The sequence below is a fragment of the Castanea sativa genome, chromosome 11 (genome assembly GCF_040712315.1).
Source record: "Castanea sativa cultivar Marrone di Chiusa Pesio chromosome 11, ASM4071231v1".
NCBI lineage: Eukaryota > Viridiplantae > Streptophyta > Magnoliopsida > Fagales > Fagaceae > Castanea > Castanea sativa.
This window is the reverse complement of record NC_134023.1, coordinates 34,984,056-35,005,607: the sequence shown is the minus strand read 5'-3', so window position 1 is coordinate 35,005,607 and position 21,552 is coordinate 34,984,056. Positions and strand designations below refer to the sequence as shown.

Genomic DNA, 21,552 nt, shown 5'->3' with positions numbered 1-21,552 from the left:
GTAAACAACCAAGACTACAACCAACAGACCCACTCTCTGATATCACCAAACTCATTTTGAGACCAAAAAACCCCCCACACGCCAACTAGAGCCAAGGTTACCAAATTAAAGAGAGATATAGCCAGAGCTTAGGGATGCGGGTTCAGGGTTTTGGGTTTGTGCCGAGTTGCCACCAGCCACGCCATGACACCAACCAAAGCTCCACGCATGCTCCAACCCGAGATGATTCAATCATTCTTGCCTTGCGCCACTGTCACCGTCCTGCCTTGTGCTGCCACCGCCGTTCCTGCCTTGCGCTGTCACCAGCCACCAAACCCAAATATTTCTTTGGTTTGTTTCCTTTGTAATGGATTTTTTTTTGGTTGTTAGGGTTTGGAAAATGGGGTTTTGAGGTTGATTTTAGATTCCTTGGGTTTGGTGTTTTGATTTTGTTTTTTGAGGTTTCAAGGGGATATTTGGCCACCAGATTATCTGGATTTTTTGTAAACAAATTTAGCTAGACTTGTCTCCATCAAAGCCACAAGATTGGACTCAACACAAAGATACCAACCCGAAATGAGAGGGTTTCCATCTGGGTTTGTTCTTGATCTTTTTCTTTTTCTTTTTTGGTTTCTGTTTGGTTACTAAGAAAGTTTGCCAAGAATAATTTGTTGAATTTTTTTGTATTCTAAAATTCCAATTTCTTATTGGCTATTTCTAATCAGGATGTTTCTCAATTGTATAGAGGTGAGATATCGTGGAATATATTCATGAATTCAAGGATTTAAGATAGAATAATAAAGAAGGTGATTTTGTGTTTGGGAGCCATGAAAATCAAAGTAAATCTGAGATTCCTAATTTTGTTTTGGCGAAACTATAATATTGGTCCTTCAAGTTTATTCAGTGTGCGCAATTAGTCCCTTAAGTTTCAATTGAGCACAATTGGTCCCTCAAGTTTATAAAATGAGTTGTATTAGTCTTTTTACTAATTGCCGTTAGTGATGTTGCTTACGTGGCTAACGGAACAATGACTTGACATTTTTTTAAATGACATGACATTTTTTTTTTTTGAGGGGGAGGCATTTTTTAAATTAAAAAATTACAATAACTAATTTCCACGTAAGATTTTAGTGACCCGGTTGAAATAAAATTTTAAATTATAACCGGTTACAAATTAAACCCATTTACTTTTACACAAACGCAGACGACGCCAGCGCTAGGGAGAGAAAGGGGAAGGAGAGATTGATGTTGAAGGGAAAACCTTAGAAATAAGCAACGCTACTTATCAGAGTTGAACTCATTACGCCGCTTGGTTATTCTCTCTCTAGAGTTGAGCTCAAATCATTTACCCAAAGGCTTTGTTTTCCTGGACTTGCATAGATATTTCATATCAATTGACTGCCCGGTCTAGACTCCTATGACACCTAACGACTATTATAGTTTAACATGTATTAACTCAAGAACCTTAGAAATCAAAGATTTGAATGCCTCCTCAATAAACACATTGAAGTCGTTGTTCCATACCATGGAATATATTTGGATTGAGTCTTGTGAGATGGAATGCATTGTTGATACAATTGGAGGAAATCATACCGCTACATTCAGTAATTTGGTCTAACTATTTCTAAAAAGAATGAACTGTTTGAGAACAATATGTGAGGGGCCCAACCAGTATGAAATCTTCAGCAATCTCACAGTTTTAGCCGTATCTGGATGCCTGAGATTGATCAATCTCTTCTTGTCGTCCCTTGCTCAAAATCTAAAAAAGCTGAAAGAACTCACTCTCTCCTTCCCCTTTCTCTCCCTGGCACTGGCGCTGTCTGCGTTTGTGTAGAAGTAAATGGGTTTAATTTGTAACCGGTTATAGTTTAAAATTTTATTTCAACTGGGTCACTAAAATCTTATGTGGAAATTAGTTATTGTAATTTTTTAATTTAAAAAATGTCATATCATTTAAAAAATGCCAAGTTATTGTTCCGTTAGCCACATAAGCAACATCACTAACGGTAGTTTTTTTTTGTTTTTTTTTATACAAGATAGAATTCTACTCTAGCCTAATCTATGTGTATATGTGTGTGAAGCTCCCTCCTGGAGACTTGAACCCCGGCCATTGCCCCCCACACCCACAAACATTTATACTTGTGGAGTGACTATTGCACCAAGGGTGTGCGGTGGTCACTAACGGTAGTTAGTAAAAGGACTAATACAACTCATTTTATAAACTTAAAGGACCAATTATGCTCAGTTAAAACTTGAGGGACTAATTGCGTACATAGAGTAAAATTGAGGAACCAATATTGTAGTTTCGCCTTTTGTTTTCTACCACGAAATAAAAATAAAAATTATTTTTATTTCTATTAAAATTGGGAAAATACCAACGTTGAATTTTAAAATATTTATTAAACATTATTTTTATTAATTTATTTGCCACGTCTGTATCAAATGTGCTAATTGTGCACACTGCTAGCTACGTATGCATTTTCCTTTACTAAGTTAACATTAGGGACTAAATTGACCACAAGTTGAAAATAACAAAGGCCAAATTGACTGCTACAAAAATGTATGGACTAAATTAACAGTGACCCCAAAATGTAGGGACTAAAATGGTGTTTTCGCCAACAATATATTAGGATCTTTCAAGCAAAAAGAATCACATGTGTTTATATTCTTTTAAGCCTATACTACAGCTTTACTTTTAGTTTTTGTTTTACCTCACACATTGTAAAACTATTTTTCCTCAAAAACATTATATATACACTAGCCTCTAAGCACGCACTCACGCGCGTACTTAGAGGCTCTTCTATTATTTTAGAGAAAAGTTTTTTTGAGAAATTTTAGAGAAAAGTTAATAATTTGCATTCATTATAATTTGGGATTACTACATTTTTCAATCACAATATATATCTAGAGGTGTGATTAGTATTAGGGGCTTGTGGGTGAAATAATTATTTCATCACACCTCTAGGTATTTTGTGATTGAAAAATGTAGTAATCCTAAATTATAATAGATGCAAATTATTAACTTTTCTCCAAAATAATAGAAGAACCTCTAAGTATGCGTGTGAGCGCGTGCTCAAAGGTTAGTATACATTTGTGTATTTTTTGTTGTGCATATGATTTTTTGTGTGATTTAATTTGTATAGCAATATATTTAATTTTTTTGGTTGGATTAAAATTGATTGGTAACTGATTTGTGTGTAATATATAATTTTCGATGTCTTTCACACGCTTAGATTTAATTTTCACAAAGATGTAAACAAGATTAAGGCTCGGTAGAAGTAAAAGAAAATTTAAATAGTATTAATTTCTTAAAACATCAAGAATACCGTTTGAAAAGTCCACCTATTCTATAATTTTAATATGAAGCGATGTAATTTTTTTTTTTTGGTGCATCTAGTATTTTTTTGAACCCAAGCCCCCAAAATTTTAATGAATGAAAATTATTCCTTTTGTGTTGTGAACTTTGTAATGACATAAAAAAAAATATATACTGGTCATTGAGTGTCACAATTATCATTTTTTGTTTAAATGAGAGTTATCAATTTTTTTTTTTTAAATCCTAAAGGCAGCCACTTAGTCCTAAAAGGTAGCTAGTTATTGCACGTCCATAACAAAATTTTCAAATACTAAAGACTCTCACGTTGTAAACTCAAAAAAAAAAAATTTATTCCATTTTTTTAAAATGGTAGTTATTTAATCCTAAAGATAGGCACCTAGTACACATCATAACTAAAATTTAGGATGTTAAAAAAAAAAAAAACTAAGAAGGGCTATCAACATTACCATTGCTTTAATTTTAAGAAAAAAATGTATTTTTTTTTAAATGAGAGTTATCAAAAAATAATAATAATAATCCAAAAAGGCAGCTACTTAGTCCTAAAAGGTAGCTAGTTATTATACATCCATAAACATAACAAAAATTTCAAATGCTAAAGACTCTCACATTGTAAACTCAAAAAAAAAAAAAAAAAAAAAAAAAATTTTTTAAAAACATATGCCCTGCCTGTGTAAACTCTAGGGTATAGAAGCATTGGAGGAGTCAATTCAAACCTTTTTTTTTAATAAAAAAATCTATTTTTAAATTAAGGAGGAATATCAAGGGTTGCTTGTCGTTCCAAAGAATTTTCATGGCTGCATTCATACTTGGAATAGTCTTTATTGATAAAATACTATCATGAATTGTATAATTCTAGATTCGTCCAATAAAAAAAATAATGTATTAATGTATACATATCATGAATCGGGACCATAATCTAAGCAAGGGTGTTTTACTATTTCTCAAATATAAATTCATCCAATATGCTTGCTACGCAATTTAACAAAATTGTTGATATGTTTCCCTAAAAAAAATACAAAAAATAGAGTAAGGCTTAAATGTAAGAACAACAACAAAAAAGAATAATTGGAGGAAGAGAGAGCACCACTTAGAATACATACACTAAAATAATTAGTCAAATCCGATAACCACAAAAAAGACAAAAATATTTATCATTCCCACTCTTTAAAAAAGACTCATTAATTAGAGAAAATATTAAACACTCATCAAACTGAACAAATAAAAGTAAAGAAAAGATTAAAAAATAAAAGAAAAATAAGATAAGATAATGATATTGAAATGATAATGATAACAAAGTAAGGAAACCAAATATAAACCAAATACTGAAAAGAAAAGAAAAAAGAAAAAAAAACACTCATTTCACCCTAACAACACCATTCTATTACTGTGAAGAATCCCTCAATCTCTACCTTTGGTGGCATTATTACAGTAGGAAATATTCTCTAGTGACTCACTCCCAAAGGCTTCTTTATCCAAGAGTCCATTTCTAATGAGTCTTCACATAACTTGCTTGACTTTGTTGTTGCAATCCTGAAACAATTATAAACCAATTAGTTTTATATTTAAATAGTTTGAGAGAGAGACCTAAACAAATCTGAATTTGTATGTGAGAGATTTCAGACGCATTGGTTTGTAATGCATATTCAAGATAAATTGATATGTAGTGCTTTGATGGGATAAGGAAATGGTAATTATAACTGTATTAATGTTGGTCTAATAATGTTATTTAAATGTTGTGAAAATATATATAAGTAAAAAGTATTGTAAAAATATATGCTGTGTTATTTAAACAACAAAAATCGTTCTTCAAACAACACTACCAAACATGCTTTTAACCATCATCACCACATCACCCCGTTGAATCATGCGCTAGTTTCTCATCAGCACGACGAAGATCTCAGAATCTTCTTCTTCTTTTTTCACAATTTTTATACCCCTTTTTTCTATTTCAGTCAAATTTTGTCAGTTCAAAGTGCAATAAATGTCTTTATTAATTTCCAGCATATAGTGGTCCAAAAATACGTCTCGAAAATTAAAAAAAAAAAAAGAAACTGCTGCCTTTTTGCGTACCAGCAGGAATTTCAAGAGGAACTAATTAGGAACCAGTGCCAGTGGGCCACTATCAGTTGTGTAGTACATATTCATAAATATCCATGTGGTCCAATGAAATTATAATGAATTTATTGTTTTAGTCCATATTCATAAATAACCATGCGGTCCAATGAAATTATTTTGAATTTATTTTTTTAATTCACTACGCGACGTTTGAAGTTATCTATTTCAACTTACTATGTACATCATCCCCTTCCTCTCTCTCTCTCTCTATATATATATATATGTTTCTCAAAAAAAAAAAAAAAAACTTACTATGTACATGACAATTTATAAAATTATATATTTATGTTTATTGTTTTAGAAGGATTTTATGTTTATTATTTAAATATTTTTTATTACTCATTTAAAAAATTATGTGACTAAAACTACGTATAGATGATTTATTTAATAGGTTCACGTAATGAATTGGAGGAAGATAACTCCAACCTTTTCATTTTATTATATGGATTTGCAAATTAAGCTTATTTATCTATACTACCATTTAAGGGGTTTCTCCTGTTTGGATTAGATTTTTTTTGTATAAGTAAAAACAAAACTAAAGGATAGTTTGGTAAAAATACATGTTTAACTTGCACTAAAACATTGCCTACAAAGTAGGAACACTCTTCCACCAACTCACTTCTTCAAAGCAACTATACATTTATTGTTTTTTTAAAATAGAAAAATAAGTTAAACAACCTACTTTCCTGATATTTACAAGTTTTTTTTGTTTTTGTTTTTGTTTAGATAAGTAGATACATCTTTAACTTCCACTAAAGTGTGCCTACAAAACATGACCACTCTCCTGATGGTTTTCAAATTACTTTATCTATTTATTAAAAAAAATTAAAATTAAAATAAACACACGTTTCTTTGTAAACACATCTGCCATACTCATCATGCCCCTAGGGTTTTTTTGTGATTGGAAAATGCAGTAATCTTAAATTATAATAAATGTTCTAAATTAACTCTTATCCAAAAAATAGAAGAGCCTTCGAGAGAGACCACTATAAACCAATTAGTTTTATTTTTAAATAATTTGAGAGAGAGACCTAAACAAATCTGAATTTGTATCAGAGTGAAAGATTTCAGACACGTTGGTTTGTAATGCATATTCAAGATAAATTGATATGTAGTACTTTGATGGGATAAGGAAATGGTAATTATAATTGTATTCGCTAATCCTCATTTCAAATTTGAATCCAACTTGTACGTGGGTGATCCCCATTTTGAATTCAAGTGCAGGTGGGTGGGTTAATGGTATTGGTAGTGAAGGTGGGTTTGAAAGATTGAATATGGGCAGTTTTTATTTTTATTTTTTAATTTGATTCTTGTATTTACTGTATGTGCCTACGTGGGTTTATAATGTTTTCACTTTTCTTTGTTCGCATTTTTTTTTTTTTTTTTTTCAAGGGAAACCGGGTATTCAAAAAAAAAAGTTAAAAGTCTTTTTTTTTAATGCAAAAAAAAAAGAGTTAAGTCTTGATAAAGGAAAAAAGGAAAAAAAAATAGAAAAGTGAATAGTAATGCTTAGTTTGAAAATTAACTTGGACTTTTTTTCTTTTTCTTTTTCTTTTTCTTTTTTTCCTTTTCTAAGCAACAAATCAAAACTTGGGAGTTAAACATTGCCTATTTTGTAAGCATGGTTATAAGTAGGAGTTAAGGATGTATTTTTACTATGTTATCCTCAAACTTTATCTCTACTTAAATGTAGGATATATGGGTATTTTGGAACCAAAAAAAAAAAATCTGGTCTAAACAGGGAAAGCCCCTTAAATAGTAGTATTAATTATATAACTAATTGGTCAAAGTCATGTAAATTTAGCTTTTTTCATTGTACAATTACTTCTTTTTTCTTTTTCTGATAATTTTGATTAGAAAAAAATAGTAGTTTTAGTTAATTAAGTGAATAAACTTAAATTTTATATAACATCAATTAATTTATTTTATATATATATATATATAAAATAAACTTTTTATTTTTATGATTATAATTAAACATGTGATTGTCCATTCTAAGGAAATTTAATTAAATTTACACAAAAAGTGTTACTAAATATTATGTTTTTACATTTTGCTATCATACTATTAGCACTAAACTTATTATATTTTTATTTATAATTAGTAATAAATTATTATACAATTTAAAATTTTATTAATTATATTATTTATGATGTCACCGGTTCGACCATCAGTTGGATCTCGGTCCAACCAAAAAACCAGTAACCAGCCCCTTTTCCGGTTCTTTCACTATACTGGTTTATAAAACCATGGAAACCCCCCCCCCCCCCAAAAAAAACACCTTGAACGAAAATCTGGAAAAAAATTAATAATAAAACCACTAACAAGGCCCAAACCAAATGCCAATAGAAAAGCCCAGTACAAGATCAATCTCATCTCAGACTAAGTGTGCGTTTGGCTACCAATTAAAAAGCCAGTTTATTCTACTATTCAACTTATTTTTGCTACTATTTATGGGCCCAATTGTACTTTTTGATATTATTCATAAGTCTCATTGTACTATTTCAACTAATTTTTACCTTATTTACTGTACTTTTAATAAAAAGTTTTTAGTTTCAACAAAATAAGCGGATCCCAAATTGGCCCTAAGACTATCACTGCTCCAACACCAACACGATTACGTTTTTAATTCAACAAATATTAAAAAAAATTCCTACACTAACAAGGCCCAAACCAAATGCCAATAGAAAAGCCCAATACAAGATCAATCTCATCTCAGACTAAGGGTCCGTTTGGATGCAGCTGAAAACTGAAAACTGAAAATTGCTGTAGCAAAACGCGGGTACTGTAGCGAAGCTGAAATTTTTTAGAGCACGTTCTTTTTTTACTGTAGTGGAGCTGAAAATCCTCTTTTTTCTTTTTCTTCTGGATTATTCACTCCTCACCCACAGATAATAGTTCTTCTCATGCCTTGGAGAAGAGACTTCCACACCCACCTGAGAAATCCCCGAGGAAGATCACCGACGCCGGTGAAAAGCCCAGAAGAGATATCCACGAGGAACATGACCCAATTCGATGCCGGCGAAGACAACCTAGTCCTTCCATAAACCCATTTCTCCTTCTTCCCCAATTTCACTCTTCTCCCGCCCATGACTATACTCGTTGAAACCCAGAAGCTAAATTAGCCTGAGCTCAAAAACCCCTTTCAGCAAAAAAATATCGAAACCCACTTCCCTAAGGTGAGTGTTCTGTACTTTTTTTCACTATTTCCTATCCTATGTTATCCAAAATGCTGTTCTTCTTAATGGGTTTCTTTTCATTTGCTGGAATTTACTTCATTTGACCCACATACAGTGCAAGGTTAATGGCTTGAAATTTCAACTCTTGTTAATGGCTGAATTTCATTTGTTTTTATAAAGTTTTGAGCTTTTAAATTGAGAAAGACCCATTTCTAACAAGTTTAGATTTGAGATTTTGTTAAGTCGTAGGTTTTTGTTGTGGCAAGACCCATTCCCCTCCCCCATTCAGTTGAAGAGGTGTGTGTGCTGATGGTTCGACTTGCTGTGTGGTTGTGGCATTTTGCTTGTAGGAGTTCGGTTTTTTTTTTTTTTTACAGGAATTGTGATTTTTTTTTTTTTGGATCTTTGAATGTGAATTTGTGGTCTAAAAGGATTGCCAAGTGCCAAATCAAGCACTGTACTTGCTATTTTTACTTGATCAGCCATATCAACAGTGGTTGATTCTCCCCTACATAGGGTGCTCTCGATACTGTGCAGCTGTAATAATGTTTTAATTCAAACTGTATCAAGCATGTGAACCTATTAGCTACATGATAAGTAAACAGGTGATGTTTTACTTAAATTGTAATTGTAATTGTAATGAGTGAGATAAGTATGGCATGTATTAATGGTTTTGATTTAGCTACAAAATTCTATTTTTTGACATTTGCCTATAAATTTTGAAAGAGTAAACTATATGCGTATGCTTTTTTTATTCATCCAAAGGATAAACAACCTAGGAAACTATCCGACCTGGTTCTTTGTTCTAATTGGAGAGTTTCTCTAACTGTTTTTAAAGATTAAAATGTTGTATTTGGTTTCGGCCTAAATATTGTTGTTTTGGTGGGTTGAAGCAACTTTTGCTACTTGTTCCACCCATTTCAATTAGAGATGTTTCATCAAATTAATTCTGGATATATTACACATGGTATAGATAAGGACGTGAGCATATACTCTTTTCATTGATGAATGGTAAAGTGAGTTCTTATTCAGTTTACTAACAGCAAATGGTAAAGACTGCATTTTGGTGTTTCGATATACATCTAAACAAACTAGTTTTTTTTTTTTTTTTTTTTTGCCATATGCATTGTTCATAATGATGAAAATGTTAGTCCACTACTAAACAACAATTTCAACACTGGTTCAATTATTTGTCATTACACTTCACATAAAATCTACTATTGTCTAACTGCTGCTTTACTTCCTAAGAATTCTTCTATTTCAACGATATCTAATTCATAGCTTCTGTGGTTTGGTCATTTGTGGGTCCAACACATGTTAAAATCTACTGCCAGTTCCTATGAATGTCGGGAACGAGTAATTATCTCTCCAGTTCTTATGGCCATGTTTGTGATGTTGAGAACTGCATCATTAGGACGTCCTTGAAACTTCATACATTTGGCAGGAGGTTTTATACTTGTCGGTATTGGTCACCAGTAAGTACCATGTCCAAGTATTGCATGGATACGTACTATTGTTGTGTGTTAACGAACCAACTCGTTGTTAGATTGTTTATGTGTTGTATTGTATTGTGCAAGATGACGACCGTGCATGCAAGTTCTTCAAGTGGTTAGACACCAGCATTTGTTGTACGCATAGCGTAGCAACAACACCTATAGTTATAGCCAAATTCAAGCGATTGGACTATGCAGTTGAAGTTGCCAATGAAGAGTTGAAGCAAGCACATGCCTTGATAGACGCAGCATTGGAAAGAGAGCGAGTTGCAAAACGAAAGGTTGAAATAGCCAATGCTGCACGCATGATTTCTGTAGAAAAAGCAACGAAGTTGACAATAGCCCTAATGCTCTCCTGGGTCATGTTCCTAGTATTGTTTATCTTGTTTGGTAGGTTTGGGGAAGTCAAAATCACGCATATGTGTTTGCCATAGTGGGATGTGTATGTATGTAATAATACTGACCCTTATTATTATTACATTTGTTTTGTATGTTAATCGTACTAGTGCAAGTTACAATTTTTTATATGTATGTAGTTGTACCATTGCAAGTAAGAATTTAAAACAGATGTGGAGACGTTTGATGGAGATAATGTCTATATTTCCTTGTTCAAGGAGATTGTAAGTTCTGTTGTTCTATATAGTTTGATATATATATGTGTGTGTGTGTGTGTGTGTGTGTGTTTGTGTGTGTGTCATATAGTTTGATATATATATATATTTATCTATGTGTGTACACTTTGCTAGCAAATTATTTTAAAACAAACTTCATTTGATTTCCTTTTCTTCATTTTCGTTTTAAATTCTTGGCAAATTACTTTTGCCAATCTGAAAGATCATTGAGTTTGTAATTTGTTCAAATAAAATTGGACTTTATTCCGGAATGCGGTATGAGCTTAGAATCTACTAGTGTACTACTAATGAGTTCTACATGTGACAATATACACCAAATTCATAAATGATATGGTACTACAATTAAGTTTTGACGAGCCATCAATTTCGCTTTACCAACAAAAAATCACCATAAAACAAAATGGGGTTACATTGAAGTTTGTGACAGTTGTTAATGGTCCCTACATATTGATGCAGTGATGTTGTTCCGAACCTCTCTCATCTCAGCGGAGTCCAAGTAAGAGACCACATGTGCCACTCCATCGTAATGACCTCCTTCATTACCTCCATATGTGCCCCGTGCAGAACGCCCACGTTCACCGTCATTGGGTTCATGTGCTCTAATAAAATTGTGAAGAACCATTGTAGCAACAATGATGTGATTCTGAGTGCGTATATGAAAGGCTGGCATGCTTTTCAAAATTTTCCATCTATTCTTCCACACTTCTAAAGTTCGTTCTATGACCGTACGAAGTGAGGAATGAAGATAATTAAATTTCTCCTCTGGACAATGTAGTGCTGCACCTTGCTGAAAATCGAGGATGTGGTACCTTTCCCCCTTATATGGTGCAAGGAACCCTCTCTTCATAGGGTACCCTGAATCAACAAGATAGTACTTTCCTACAAACGAACACGTTTATTACATTAGCATTTTCACTACATAATACAGATTGATATAGTTTAATTAAACTGCATATTTACAAACCTTCTGGAGGTTTTGAAAAGTTGTCCCTCTCATTATTGAGGCAATTTAAAAAGATCCTTGTGTCATGCGCTGACCCTTCCCATCCAACACACGCAAATGTGAATTTCATATCGAAATCACATGCACACATGCAGTTCACTGTTGTGATCCCTTTCCTTCCTCTATATGGGTGTTGCTCCTCAATTGGTAAGACCACGGGGACGTGAACCCCGTCAATCGCACCAATGCAACCCTATCCATGTGAAATGAAATACGTGGTATGAGCATAATGATAATTTGAATAAAATCAAGTCAAGATGCCAAATTCACAAAGTACCTTGAAATGTGGCCAATATCGATCAAAACTGCGAATATGTGATGGCACGACCCCGAATGTAGGATCAGCAGGCTTGATAATGTCTGCTACCATAACGGTGGCTAACAACGTCACTACTGTGGCCATGTGTCGATGCATTGTCTCCCCCGAATGCTGAAATCTATCCTGCACCATTCTGTTACCCATGGCATTACCAAGTATCACCAATGTCATTGCCATTGACTCCTTCGAGAAAATTCTTTGAGTACCTTGATATCCATACTGAGTGCACAATGTATTACACAATTGCCGAAACACATGACTTGACATTCTAAACGCATTGCGACATTTGTTCTCATTTCCATTTAATGTATACTGTACCCATTCATACCTGTGTGTATATTCGTATGCATTGGTATTTTGCTCATATAGGTGTCCACGTAAACGCAGACACTTACACACCCAGCTATATATGCTGCGAGGACAATGTCGTCGCTTATATCGAAGTTTGCGTCCCTGCATATGGATTTGAATTTAATTGCATGTAACAACTGGTATATTCACATATTTCTGAGTGCGTATTGAAACTCACTGGTGCTTGGAATCGGGTGATTCGTTTAGCAAATCCATCCTTCTATTAGTTGGGAACTAGTGCAGTCAACTTTTACCCAATTCTGTTTTAATTGGCAGAGAAAAATGCCTTATAATCAGGCCAAGATTGACAAAAACTCGTATGTAATGAGCACTGTAACTATTCATAGCTAAATACCCCTATCAATGTTCATACAACAATATCACTCTCGAAGTAAATTAACAATATTCAAATCTGGATCCCTTGTGTATAGCAAGAAAATGCATTAAATAAGTTCCAGTTTTCAAATTCAAAGGTAATCATATGCTCAATATGTTAATCAATTTAGCAGGTACTAGAAGCTCTTGTGCGCATGTTAATCCTGCTATCACAATTGCTTTTGCAAGCATTGGTCATTTTCCATGGTCTAAGGTATATAATTTTGGTTTTTGGATATGTACAATGTGTAGCAGTGTAGGTACTAGAATTGAAGTTGGACTTTTTGCGGGACTGTGTAACAGGTTCCACTCACGGTACAATAAGAAAATAGCCATTGGATCCAAACGCACCGTTTTAGGGTTGAACTTTCTTTCGTGGGTCTGAGATTTGGGTTTTTGTTCACAACAGTGTGTGCAACGCGTTTCCTGGGATTTAGGTAGTGTTTGGATAGCGTCTGGAGGCCTGCGTTTGGCGTTTGCGTCCAGCACAGATGGGTCCCACGGCTACAGTGCGCAAGACAGAAAACGCAAGAGCTTCTCAGCTGAAATATTTTTAACGCAAGTGCACAGTACTTTCAGTTACTGTAGATGGACACCAAAAGCAAAATAAACGCGTTGGTCATTAACGCGTTGGACTTTTCTTCATTGTTTTTTCTTCACAGTTGTACGCGTTGGTCAGTAGCAGGATATTTCTTTCTTCTCTTCTTCAAATTTCTTTCTTTCTTCTCTCCCAACGGCTAATTTCGCACAGCCCCTCTCTCTCCCAACTACCGTGGCAGATCCTCATTACTCTTCATCAATAATCTGTCCTCTTCCTCTTCAATGAACTCCACCCACCCACCCACCAATAACCCATTAAACCAAAGGAAACCCATTACTCTGAACCACGGAAATACACGGAAGAAGAGAAGCCGATCCGGAGCTCTGTTCTTCCTTCGCTCTAGCACACCTTCTCGCCGCTTGGGACGCCGTTGCCACCACTGTGGCCATCTGCATTCACGGGTAAGTTGCTCTCTCTCTTCTGATACTCTCTCTTCTCATACTGTGGTTATTTTCCATGAGGCTTGAGGCTTGAATTTGTGGGTTTTTTTGTGTGCAACGTGTGTGTGCGTGGTTGCTGTGGTTGAATGTGTTCAATTTTTTTGTGTTTGTCATGACAATAGTATGTGGCTATGTGAGTTTAATTTTTATTTTTCATGTGGGCATGTGTAACCAATTGCATATCATGCACACGGGTTGTTTGTTGAAATGCCTCAATGAGTATAGACCTGTGGGTTTTTTTGTGTGCAACGTGTGTGTGCGTGGTTGCTGTGGTTGAATGTGTTCAATTCTTTTGTGTTTGTCATGACAATAGTATGTGGCTATGTGAGTTTAATTTTTATTTTTCATGTGGGCATGTGTAACCAATTGCATATCATGCACACGGGTTGTTTGTTGAAATGCCTCAATGACTATAGACCAAGCTTGTAGCAAAAATGGGTAAAGGGAAATCAAATGATGGTGGTGATGATGTGAGGCAAGATTGGAAAGAAAAAAATGAAGTAAAAGCATTTTGTGATTTCTGTGCTGTCCAAGTCCTAGAGGGCCAGAGGTAGGGAGGATATTTGAGAAAGGAAGGGGTTGACAAAGTTCTTCAGCAGTTGGCAGAAATGGGAAAAGTTGTAACTCACCAGCAGTTCAAAAATAAATGGGATCATCTGAGGAGAAATTGGAAGAAGTACAAGGACCGTTTTGAGCATGAGAGTGGGTTGGGTATTGACGCTGGAACTGGGCGGCTTGATGCTGTTGATGAGTGGTGGACCCGAAAGATTGTGGTGAGTTCACTTCACATGTCCTTGAGTTCACTTCCATTGCCTACAACTATATTGTGTTCTAATTACTGGTTGTCTACATGTAGGCATGTCCAAACGCAGGAACCTTTAGAAAAAAAGGAATGCCGAATCTTGACTCCATGGACATTATGTATGGAGGCACAGTTGCAACGGGAAAACATGCATTTTGCACTAGTGGTCCAATGCCAAAGGAAAACACCGAAGGGTCCGGGGACTCCGTTGATAGCGAAGAGTTTGTTGACCCCCAATGTCAATCCCCTGTGAATGTTGACCCAATGGAGGTTGAAGACCCATCATTGTCGAGGGCAAGACCGGCAATAGATAAGGGGAAAGGCAAGCTCAATAGTGTCCACATTGCTAGGGGAATTGGCAAGAAACAAAAAAAAAAAAGCGTTCGATTGTGCAAGAGATGTCCAACTCTTTGAAGAGTATCTCAAATGTTTTTATTGAAAGTAGAACTGTAAGTACTCGTCCACCAGTTGCAAACACAGCAACTACTGAGTTTAAAGAAATTCTGGACATGGTGTTGAGTCTTCCTGGGGTGCAATCGGGCGATCGTCTTTATATGTTTAGCACCCTCTTCTTCATGGAAACAGCAGTGAATAGGAGCATGTTTACAGCACTTGTTCATGACAAGGACATCCAGCTGAAGTGGCTAGAGATGCAGTTCCAAAGGAATCCTCAATTTCATTTTCTCTGAACGAAAGGGGATTGTCTCGATAGGGTTGCTTCAATGTGGTGTTGTGTAGTAATCGGATTTTCAAAAATTTACCTATTGCACTCTTTTTTGTTTACTTTTTTTTTTTATTTGTTCACAAATATGTCTTCAAAATTTATTACTGTTAAAAAACTTTGGCCTCTCTTGGTCAGTGTCTTCATCTTGATTTGGATATGTACTCATCTTTTACACTCTGCTAGGAAGTAATATATGAACTCCTTGATAGGGGAATTTTTCATGTGCCATTGTTGATATGATTCTTAAAAAAAAAGTTTGGTAAAATCTTATATTGGTTAAAGCTATAAACAAAAACATTAACAAAAAAAAAAACTATAAAAAAGGCTTATATTGGTAAAAGTTTGGTAAGAGCTTCTATAAAAAAAACTATTAAAAAAAATTATATATATCACCAACGGTTTTCTCCCCTTTAAATGCTAAAAAAAAAAAAAAAAAAGCAATAAAAAAAGTCACAACGGTACAACAAAAGGAAAAAGCTTATGGTAATTACCATAACCAAAAAAAAAAAAAAAATGGCCAACGGTTTTCTCCCCTTTAAAAGCTTTAAAAAAAAAAAACAACCAACGGTTCTCTCCACTTGAAATGCTATAAAAAAAAAATAAAAAAAAGCCCTATATTGGTAAAAGCTTATATTGGTAAAAACTATAACAAAAATCAATTAACAAAAAAATAAGTAAAAAAAGCTTATATTGGTAAAAGTTTGGTAAAAGCTATAAAAAAAAAATCCAAATCATATGTCACGTTTACGTGTAGCAATTTCTAATAAGAAACTCCACTATGGCAACAATAATCCATTTTAAAGCTTTTCACTAGTGATGAATTTTACGTGTAGTTTATGCAATTGACTTAAGATTTTTTGTTTCCAATAACATAAAAATCATTGTATTAATTCACGTTGTACTGTGGCATTGCTTTATATCCAATTGACTGGTGAATATGTATGTATTGGTCAGATAACGCATTCCTAGATCTTTAAGAAGGATGGATTTGGAAAATGATTCAAACCTCGACCTGACGGACGACATTGTACTCGCGGCATATATAGCTGGGTGTGCATGTGTAGCTTATGTGAAGACCTATATGACCAAAGTACCAATGCATACAAATATACAAACGGGGTATGAATGGGTACAATATATATTAAATGGAAATGAGCAGAAATGTCGCAATATTTTTAGAATGTCAAGCCATGTGTTTCAACAATTGTGTAATACATTGCGCACTCAGTATGGATATAACGGTACCAAAAGAGTTTGCGTGGAAGAGTCTGTGGCAATGACATTGGTGGTACTTGGTCATGCCTCGAGTAACAGAGTAGTACAGGATAGATTTCAGCATTCGGGTGAGACAGTGCATCGACACGTGGCCACGATAGTTACATTGTTAGCCACCGTTATGGCACCATACATTATCAAGCCTGCTGATCGTACATTTCGTAATGTGCCAGAACATATTCAGCATTCAGATCGATATTGGCCACATTTCAAGGTATTTTGTGAATTTCGTATCTTGATTTGATTTTATTCAAATTATATTTTTATTGTCATACCGCGTATACATTTTCACATTGTTTTTTTGTGGCAATGGTTAGGGTTGCATTGGTGCGATTGATGGGGTCCACGTCGAAGTGGTCGTACCTGTTGATGAGCAACACCCGTATAGAGGCAGGAAAGGGATCGTCACAACAAACTGCATGTGCGCATGTGACTTTGACATGAAATTCACATTTGCTTATGTTGGATGGGAAGGGTCAGCGCATGACACAAGGATTTTTTTAAGCTGTCTCAATAATAAGAGTCTCAACTTCCCAAAACCTCCACCAGGTTTGTAAATATGCAGAATAATTGACCGTATTAAAGTATGTATATGTAATCTCAAATGTTAATGCACTTAACGTATAATTTTGCAGGGAAGTACTATCTTGTTGATTCAGGGTACCCTATGAAGCAAGGCTTCCTTGCACCATATAAAGGGGAGAGATACCACATCCCCGAATTTAACTGAGGTGAACAAATGCATCGTCCAGAGGAGAAATTTAATTATCTCCATTCATCACTTCGCTCGGTCATAGAACGAACTTTTGGAGTTTGGAAGAATAAATGGAAAATTTTGAGAAGTATGCCACCCTTTCACTTACGCACTCAAGCTCGCATCATTGTTGCTACAATGGTTCTTCACAATTTCGTTAGAGCACATGAAAACAACGACGGTGAACATGCCAACTCTGCAGGGGGCACATATGGACGTAGTGGGGGAGGTCATTACGATGCCATGGCAGATGTGATCTCAATGTTGGACGAAACTGAGATGAGAGAGGTTCGAAACAATATCACAGCATCGATATGTTCGTAAAAATATCACATTATGGTAATTTTTTGTGGAGACCATAACTGATGGTTCACTACCTCGTGAATATATATACTATTTTCTAATTATGGTGATTTTGGTAATCAGAGCTAATGGCTCACAAACTTAATTTATGCATTTGTATATACCTTGATTACAACAGTATCTACCTTTAACTCAATGAATTTTAAGATTACAACAATAAACGACGTTGAACTTGCAGATTAAAAATAGTCTTACAAAAGAATAAGAATCGGAAGTATTAAATTGCTAGCAAAGTGTTTTAGATACACATATACAACATAAGGAAAAATATATTCTAATTTCCAATGCCTATGGATGCTAACATTCATATTTAAGAAATGTTCCTCACAAAATAAAAATCACGTGGTACAACTTTTAATGAAAGATTTCAGAGTTTTGATAGCAATAGAGCTAACTTCTCATCAAACACCTTAACTTCAATGCAAGTTCCAAAGGATGCAGCTACTCTTGCAGCTAATTGATGCTTCCACTGTAAGAAACAGGTAAAAAAGAAAATGAATTAAATACAAGAAACTTGTTGCAAAAATAAAAGGAAAGGTTAAAGGATTTGACTTCACAATTTAATGGATAAGCAAGAATGATGATCTTACACATAGTTGTTCCCCTCTACTTTTTTATCCTTTAAAAACCAAGTCAATGTCAGCCATCAAACATGCTTCAAATATGTAACAGTCATACAGAAAACGAGGGCACGACAGAACAGAATTTAGTTGGTTCATATGACAAACTAGTTTTATGGCATTTTTACTATGGCATTTTACTTTGTAATAGGGAACTTTAATAATCTCTATCTAACAATCCCGTGTCACAATGGAGGTAGAGAAGAATTATATATTTTAAAAGAACAATCCAACATACAGCTACAATCAATCAAATTAATAAGGAAATAAGTGGCCAACGGTTCTCTCCACTTTATATTTATCTACTCATTTAATCCTAAGGACTCACTCTCTTTAAGTATTCAATCCTCTCAGGTATACATTCAAAATATAAGCAACACATAAAAATAACTAAAAAAAAAATTATTTCAATGAACATGTGTTGTTATACTTTTCAATGAGGGCAGAGTAAATTCTGATCTAGATACACTTCAAATCAATAAGCCTAACCCAGGTATGCACCATACCACTCCTATTAAACTACAATCTCAAATTTAAACAATCAAAAAATTACAAAAAAGAACGCGACGAAATTCTGCCTAGAGTAGGTAACTAGTCATACAAACATCTCAGCATGGATAATTTGAAGACATGGTTTGGGCATTCATGAGGTTAGGCCTTAAGTTGATGGTTTGCACATTGAACACCATCAAATGTTATGCTACTCCTCTCATGCCAAATTGTCCACAACACACACAAGGGAGCAGCATACAGATTTTAGAACATCTATGCCAACAAAATGAATCTCACTTGCAAATACCCTAGCAACTGAATCACTGTCTTCAGCACCATAATATCTCAAATAACTTCAACATAAATGACCAATTATCTATAGCCACCGAACAATGAAGAAGTCTAAACCATAACCTGATATAGATTTATTCACTTCCTCAATATTTGACCTCATTTCCAAATTCAACTTTGCAGACCAACCCTATAATTCTTCTTACTTGTTCTGCACCATGTCAGTTGACAAATGAAACTGAAAACCATCCATTTTTGACAAAAATAAGGGCATGAATTTAATCTTGAGAGCAACCATATACTTTTTTATTCAAATTTCCTTCTTATTGTTTTCCCCACCTCAAAATAGTTGGTTAATGCATTGCTGATTCTGATACTCATACTGTTTTTTCCAGTAGACCAATGATGTAATATGGTTTCTACATTAGCTCTGCAATCATTTTCCGGTTGTGTTTTTTTATTTATGCTCATTGTAACTTGAGAGGTTAATTTTTGTGTACCCCTAATATAACCACCCCCTGTGCACTTGGGTTTCTTTAATAAATTCATATCAATAAAGTAAGTTGCTTATCAGGGAAAAAAAAAGCATTAGCAAAGATATGACGTATTGTTGTGTAAAGCTGGTAGCTTGTGAGACAATTGCTTCAACTCATCACATAAAAATGTGTTTACATTATGTACCTAAATGCATTCTTTTATTAGGATTGACTATAAAAACGGAGTTCATCGCAATTTTTGAGCACCCTGTTCACATGGAACCAGGCTCTCTCATTTCTTGACTGTGGTTCTGATATGCTGTCTTTTTTAGATAGCATGTTTCTTGTTTAATGTCTACCTTTTTTCTTGTTTTCTTTTCCCTTTTCTCTCTAATATACTTCCTGTATACTGTCACTTTTTTTGTTTAATGAAATTTTAGCAAACACACAAAACAAAAGTTAGATTGATATACAGGTTTTGTGCGAGACAATGGATTTGTAAGAGTACTTTCACAGCCGAATTCAACCAAACACACAAAACAAAAACAAAAAACCCAATTCAGAATTTGATAATTCCAACAATCCCATTAAACTATTCACAATAAAACTGAATCAAATCAAAAAATGGGTACCTTGAATCTGGTGAATGCAAATCGTTGCCGCCACTAGTCTTTTGTTGATTCGCTATGACTGTGTTTGTGGCTGAGGCAGTGGCTGAGCTACCGGTTGTACTCGCCGATAGCCAACCGGCACGCTGTGATCCGATCTAGGGTCGTCGAAAAGACCCCAATTTGGTACTCCCCAGGCGCCGCAGAAGTCACCGGAACGGGCTGTACAACTGGTAACTTGACCGGTAACGGAAGCGGCGAAGTGCAATCCATTCTCAGTCAAACCCAAAGCTTCCTCCTGAAGAACCCACTCCTCAACCTGAAAACCCATCTTCCTCCTCCAAAATCCCCATTCCACCCCGAAAAATCAAAAAACTATCCTTCAAAAACAACAAATCTCAACAACCACAACCAGAGCCAGAGCCAGAGCCACAACCGCAGGTCCCTAATTCAGAAGACTCTTCCATTACCAAACCTAGCGACCCAACCCCATCTGAGGCCCCTAATACCCTTTTGCCCATTATATCTCTAAACCCGTTAACATTCGATGGCGAAATCAATCTTGCCCTAAACCATTTGCGCAGCTCCAATCCACTCCTCACCTCCCTAATCGATTCGTATCGTCGTTCTTCTTTCGAATCTGACCCCTCACCACCATTCTTATCCCTCACCAAAAGCATTCTCTACCAACAACTCGCTCCCAATGCTGGGTCTTGCTTGCTGAGCTACGGTGGGTGAGGAGAGAAGGCAAAAAAAAAAAAAAACAGTAAAAAACGCAACCCTTAGATAAAAAATGCTAAGCTACAGTAAAAATTTATCATCTGCGTTTTTTAATTATTTGTTACAGTGTTTTCAGTTTTCAGTTTTCAGTTTTCAGCAAAATAAGCTCTATCCAAACGGACCCTTAAGGGTCCATGAATACTGTAGCTGCAGACGCGTTCTTTTTTAATGAAACGGTGCGTGTAATGAAATTTCATCCACTGTTTTCCAGCGTTTCTTTCGTGCCCCTGTAGACACGGGTCCCACAGCCATCCAGACGCAAACGTCCAAACGCTGAGTAAAACGCTGCTTCCAAACGCTGTCTAAGGGTCCATTTGGATGTAGCTGAAACTGAAAACTGAAAAACACTGTAGCAAAATAATTTTTTAATGTATAAAAAACACTGTTCATGCTTAAAATCACTGTTCATTGGCCTAAAATCACTGTTCATGGCCAATAAACAGTATACAATACGCGTCCCAGTGAAAAAAAAAAGAAAAAAAAAAGGGAAGGGGTTGAAACGCAGACGCTGGGCGTTTCAGCCCCTCCCAAACGCACACTAAG

General features: G+C 35.0%; 1 protein-coding gene and 1 long non-coding RNA gene across 2 annotated transcripts; one reads left to right on the top strand and one right to left on the bottom strand.

Annotated features, from left to right (window-relative positions):
- The first annotated feature begins 13,695 nt into the window (after positions 1–13,695).
- On the top strand, positions 13,696–15,475 carry LOC142614532 (uncharacterized). The gene is made up of 3 exons (XM_075787067.1): positions 13,696–13,785; positions 14,241–14,597; positions 14,681–15,475. Exons 2-3 carry the CDS (start codon positions 14,433–14,435, stop codon positions 15,038–15,040), a joined length of 525 nt encoding a protein of 174 aa, XP_075643182.1. The 5' UTR covers positions 13,696–13,785; positions 14,241–14,432; the 3' UTR covers positions 15,041–15,475.
- A 2,407-nt stretch (positions 15,476–17,882) lies between these two features.
- Positions 17,883–20,590, bottom strand: LOC142615365 (uncharacterized). Its single transcript, XR_012840726.1, has 2 exons — positions 20,254–20,590; positions 17,883–18,211 (listed from the first exon to the last, which is right to left on the bottom strand). It is a non-coding gene; the product is annotated as an uncharacterized LOC142615365 (long non-coding RNA).
- Positions 20,591–21,552: the final 962 nt, after the last annotated feature.

Coding starts and splice junctions, on each gene's coding strand:
- LOC142614532 (XM_075787067.1), top strand. CDS start 14,433: ATGGGAAAAGTTGTAACTCACCAGCAGTTCAAAAATAAATGGGATCAT. Junction 14,598..14,680: donor GGTGGACCCGAAAGATTGTG/GTGAGTTCACTT, acceptor GTCTACATGTAG/GCATGTCCAAACGCAGGAAC.